This window comes from Pinus tabuliformis, chromosome Q, assembly GCF_031772625.1.
Source record: "Pinus tabuliformis cultivar Carrire ecotype Pingquan chromosome Q, CPIR1, whole genome shotgun sequence".
Taxonomy (NCBI): Eukaryota; Viridiplantae; Streptophyta; class Pinopsida; order Pinales; family Pinaceae; genus Pinus; species Pinus tabuliformis.
In genome coordinates this window covers 517283211-517289263 of record NC_142296.1, presented here as the reverse complement: position 1 = coordinate 517289263, position 6053 = coordinate 517283211, and the positions used below count along the sequence as shown (strand labels likewise).

The 6053-nt window shown below is 35.4% G+C and overlaps 1 protein-coding gene across 1 annotated transcript; it reads right to left on the bottom strand.

Annotated features, from left to right (window-relative positions):
• Window positions 1–253: 253 nt before the first annotated feature.
• LOC149220441 (ras-related protein RABH1e-like) lies at window positions 254–5816 on the bottom strand. The gene is made up of 6 exons (XM_089384791.1): window positions 5155–5816; window positions 3909–3979; window positions 2681–2769; window positions 1725–1836; window positions 794–884; window positions 254–632 (listed from the first exon to the last, which is right to left on the bottom strand). The coding sequence occupies exons 1-6, from the start codon at window positions 5281–5283 to the stop codon at window positions 489–491; spliced, it is 636 nt and encodes a 211-aa protein (XP_089240917.1). The 5' UTR covers window positions 5284–5816; the 3' UTR covers window positions 254–488.
• Window positions 5817–6053: the final 237 nt, after the last annotated feature.

Here is a 6053-nt window from a genome sequence, read left to right as displayed (position 1 = left end):
TGCTAGTAGGGATAGACAATGATCTGAAAGTATAAGCTCCCACTTTCCACGCCCTTCGAAGACAGTCAGTTTTAAGCAGGTAATCAATAATCTTCTCAAAAAAATCTCTACCTATCAAAGAGTACAGTAAGCACTGTCATACAATAAAGAGGAAATGTCGTATAATAAAGAGTGGAAAACATCCCGAAGACCAAATAAGTCCATTAATGCATTAAGGAATTACATTCTTGATTATCAATTTCAAAAAATTTACTTTAGCTTAGTTGCTTAATGACAAGCATGCAAAACAATCTTCCACCAAATATATAATTCTTACATAAAAATTGTATATCCCAGTCTCCCATTTCTTGATATACATTACTGTTAGGGAAACATGAGAAATGTATCCTACTCCAATGATGCTCCATGAGATCTGAAGATGGTTCCACATCCAACTAAGTACTGCCAAAAACTCAGCCACCAAGAAGAGACAAAGCAATATTACATACTTAGCAATAGCATCCTCCTGCCTTGTTCTCTGTTTCAGTTGCAGTCACTGTGGATTTTAAATTCACATCAACCATGTCTTCCTTATGGGTTGATGAGAGAGCTTCCATTCCAGGTAATGCAGTTGCTATCTTACGAAACAAGGCCTGCATTGCTCACAATCACACTAAATATGTCAGTGGCAGATGCTTACTGACATAAATATACAATGAACATGTATTGAAATTTGAGCAGGATCTGAAATTGAAAAATTCTAAAAACCATTTTGTAGAATTTAAGCCTGTAATAAAAGAGAGAAAAGTTGCACCTTAATGTTAAATCCAGCTTTTGCACTGGTTTCAATAAATATCACCCCAAATTGGGGAGACTTTGCATGACCTTCTTCAATTGAGACTTGCCTAACCCATTATAAAAGAAACAGACCAACAAAAAAACTGTTACTTTGGCATTCACTCATCTTAGCCTCTGGCATAAGTTTTAGCAGAAGATGGAGAAGTAAATTGACAAAATAAAATGGCCCTGGGTTACTTTGCCATTTCATTCCCCCTAGCCTGTCTTGGATTTTAAGAGGGCATATTCGAAAAAACTTGGCACAGTTAAATGGCACTGGGCTAATCCATAAACCAAAGGACAAAACTGAAAAAGCAGTAAGGAAAGCAGAACTGTGTGATCACCAACACACTCTAATTTGCCAAATTGATCCAAACACCAAACCAAGGTAGAGGACTGACTAAAATTATGCACATGAAACGATTATTGATTAATTCAAGTGAGAAATCCTTAGTACTCTCCTTTTCCTTTGTCACCCTACGTGTCAACATGCATGCTCTAAAGATTTGTTGCAAGGGTTCCATAGCTCATCAAAATTACTTCTTACTTGCCATCATCTCAAAACTCAAACATCTCTCCAGCATTTTAGAATCACAGCAAACGACTCATGAGAGGAATTCTGCAACTGATATAATTTTGCTTCGAACAGAATGCAACTTGAAAACTATGTATCATGAAGCCAATGAGGTGCATTAGAAAACGTTGCAAATCAAAAGACAGCAAAAAGAAACTTCAAAACAGAGATGCAAAAGCCTGAGAGATCAAGGAATGTACATCCATGCTCCAGATATTTACAAATAGGGGGTTGGAGAATACGATAAAATGGCATAAATTATATCAATAGAGCATGTACAATATAGAGAACAATAAGGAGAAATGCTGCAACATAAACTGAAACATTCTATTACCTTTTGTCAACCAGATCTGTTTTGTTTCCAACAAGCACAATAATCACATCACTACCTCGCTCTGTGCGTACTTCTTCAATCCATCTGGCAGTGTTGAGGAATGACTGTCGGACTGCATTACGTTAAAAACTTTAAAGTAGTCAATAAAATAAGAAGTCAATGGTAGCATAGTTTTTTTTTTCACAGGTACAATGCTATATATTCCATTTAAGAAATATACATATACTGTCAATACTGTCAACATCCATCATGTCACTTGCAAGAATTAAACCTGGGTGGGGAGGATTCCATTCCTTCCTCTTAACCACCCAGCATAACCCCAATTGACAGTGTGTGGTAGCATAGTTACCAGAACAGACAAAAGATTTTTACACAGACGAAGGTTAACCATTATACACGGGTTTCAAAACTAAAGGTTCAAGAACAAAAAGACATCCCATGCATATAAAACACAAAAGTACTTGCAACTTGCAAGCCAGAGGGGATTCGAGAGAGGAAAAACGTGGGCAGTTCTAAATTTTTGCAGTGGTGAAGCTAATGACAAGGAAACCAACATTTTCTAGATCTTTTAAGCAGTAATTCCTTATGGTAGAATTTTTTGCAATAGTGATGTAAATGGCATGAAATAAATGGTTTCTAGGAGCAGTATTTGCTTGAGCACCAAAGTCATTTCAGTTGAGAAACAGGATTAGTTAAGCAATCGGGAGTATATTCTTGTAACTGCAAAACAGAAATTTTTAGCCTGTTTGGATTGAATATATGTTGCATATGGCTATCAGCTTTCCCAAGAGAAATGAAAAGATTTTTATTGCAAATATTTCAGACAACAATTTCTAGACAAATATATCAAAAAATGAAAAATGGAGAGTTCACAATAGTATCCCTTCTAATATTTAAGGAGATGGCTAAACCTTGCATAACAATTCTGCAACTAGAATTAAAAACAGATTTCTTACTTGCAACATCATAAACAACGACAGCAACAGAAGAGTCTCGAATGTAACTTGGGATAAGACTACGGAATCGCTCCTGGCCTGCAGTATCCCTGTAAAAGCAAGATAAAAATTAGGTTGTCTTGCAGAAGTCATAAATGTCAATGCAGGATTCAACCAGCAATCCTTCATGAATATCACATTATCGTTGAAGATCCAACCAGTGAAAAAAGGACAGCAAAGGTATGTTCAGACAAAGGCCTTATCACTCTAAATAGGAAAACAGTACTTAGCACTCAAGAAAGAGAACTCTCATACCTCTGAAAGGAATATTAAGAAGCAAGACATCTCTGACAAATTAAAATGATGCACAGAGATCCTCTCTTCTTGTTATCATTTAAATTCATCTACCATAACTAGCTGCATAACTGTTATCATTGATGAAATCATCTATATTCAAAATCTGCATTGTTGTTATCACTTGAAAGCATTGATATTCAAAAGCAAAGGAGAACCAAAGGTTCATATATTGCACCATAAATTTTAAATCTTTAAACGTTGTACTTCACATGATGACACTAAAGTTTATCACAATTCATTATATACTCAAGGATCAGTATGGACCTGACTTAACATTACAACATCGTGTTTTGCATGTTGGCACCATTAAAATATGCAACTATACCCAGAACCACTACATTGAAGAAACATTCCGCTGGGCAGCTTCTGAAGTGAGTTTAATATTTTCATAGATTTGTTGCATTCTTACTAATTCAGATGTTGTGCGAACTCAAAAACTGTAACAACATTAATGCCAAAGAGCTCCACCTTCTTATCTAAGTTACCTCATATAGGTAAACTTCAGATGCCAAGAGTCAGGGTTTTCTAAACATATAAGTTGAAATTTATACTTTATAGAAACATATCACAAGGATCTCTCTAAAGGTGAGTGCACGTAAGTGTCTGAAAATATACTGGGGGTTTTCACGACTTTCTCCTGTCTTTTTTATCTATATTTATCTTGAGGGTTACAGTTGGGGCCATCTACGATGGATCTCACCCCCTTAATAAAATGTTATTGTCAAAACAGATTTTTATTATTGAAAACAATGTTTATATAATTCGAATTTATATCAGTATCTACACACAGACATACACACAATCAACTTGAAGGAAATTAGTATATCTATCCCCATTGTTGAGTGAGATGAACATACTAGAACTATGCATATGGAAGGAGCAAGATACTCACCACAGCTGCAAACGAACAGTTCGATCTTCAAGGTACATTGTCTTTGACAAGAAATCGATACCAATGGTAGCCTAATGTGAATACAAGCAAGTTAGCATCCAGTGTTGCAGTAATTTTTGAAACAACCACACTTGCAGAGACTAGTAAACACAACACAATGTGTTGTTTCAACTATCAGCAAAATTATAGCCAGATATCAATCCAATATATTGAAATGAAATTTTTGCAAAACATAAAAGAGAATATTGGTATTTCAGTTTTTTGAAGCAGCTGATCTTATTTCAGTAAAATCTCAAAGATTATAATTGCAAAGCATAATCCTCTTTCTCATCTTCACATATTGATAAAGAAAGCAGATATGCAAACCCTATGTATCACATTGTATTCGAAATAAATTCAAAAAGATCCACTTGTCCTTGCATTAAATTTTCCAGGCAAAGAAATTTCCTCCCCTTCGTATTCACAGATCATTAGATAAAGAAAAACAACGTGTGTCCATTACCGATCTCCCATTTTAGTTGAAAACTTTAAAAAGATCAAATTTTCCTCATGTTCATATTTATAACATGGAACGTTTTTTAAACAAAGAGAAAATAAGAAAAATAAAAAAATATATGTGGAACATAGATTGCAACGAGGGCCAAGAAAAAGAGGCAACCCGCTAACCTGACTATGGTTTGAGGCCCTTCACAAATTTGTAAGGGAAAATACTTGAAACCACAACTAAGAGAGGGAAAATGGAGGGTTTTGAATATAAGCACTTAGTAATGGGCATCCCAAAAGACTTGCCTTGATCTTGTGCCTTGAAAGATGTGGTGCAAGATGTATCAGTGTCTGCAAATTGACACAAGATTTTCCCTTCCCAACAAAACAACAAACTTGCTTTATTTTGTTCCCTCTCAATAATTTAGAGAATAATCTTCAAAACATTCCAAGGTTCAAAAGTTTTAGAATGGAGTGGGATTCTTTTAAATTTTATTTGAAGTGGAAAAGGGAAAGAACTGGACCCATTTTAAGGGCCAATTGTGGCAGATCTGTTAGGTAAGGACAAGAATGGCGTAATGACCAAAAAGAGAACAATTATTTTCAAAGAAACACAGAATTAAGATTTAAACATTTGGATCTGGCTAGGACTAACAGATAACATTAAAATAAATAAAACCGAAACATGAAAAATTTAAGTTATCCTGATCCAATCAATTAATAGGCAAAGAAAACCAATTCTTTTTTTTAAATGGGCAGGTGCCTGATACGTGTTGTCAAACTTGTCATACATGAAGCGAGTGATAATGCTGGTCTTGCCAACAGACTGATCTCCCAAGAACACAAGCTTATATTTGGCAAGAGGCGAGACAGTTGCCATGGTTGTACTCATTCTGTTTGCAATGCTCAGATGCTTACCAATTAAGATTTCTTTCTACTCAGATTCGATCCCATGACCTCTCAAACTTGATATCCAATCTTATGTCGTGGGTTTCTCTTTTTAAAATAAATGGGTGTCCACCCAATTGAAATCAGGGTGATCAGAGAGAAACCTCAGCGACCGAGATCCGACAGCACCATGAAATACAGAGAATATGAGCAGCAAGAATTGAGAGGTCTTATACAATGAACTGGCGTGAGAATTGCCGCAATTTAAGCAAATTTCTGGAAATGGTTTGAGCGAGTGGAAAGTTTTTTTATGAGTGTGCAAAAACAATCTGGCAAAACGTCGTTATGAATGGAGGTGAGCTTTCACCTTCCGCGTTGGGAATTCAATATCATGCATGGAATGAGAAACAGAGGGAAGTTGCGTGGCTCTTTCAAATATAGTTACCCAGTTATGGGGATGCCCAATTTTCCAAAACTAATTTCCACTAAAATATAAATGGTCAAAAAATAATAATAAATTCAATAATACGTGTTTCAATTGCTGTACTTTGATCCACGATTACATTTTGCCCAACACCCTTTCTCATACCAAGCTTGTACTTCTCTCTCACTTTCTGGTATTTGGACCTATGGACCTATTCAATGTTTTAAAGCTATCTTCGGACAGTTGGATCTATTCAAATCTTTTAGTTATATTTACTAACTTATTTACATATTTATTTATTGTTCATATTTTTTTCCAGTACGAAAAAAAGCAGCATTTGTTATTGTTCA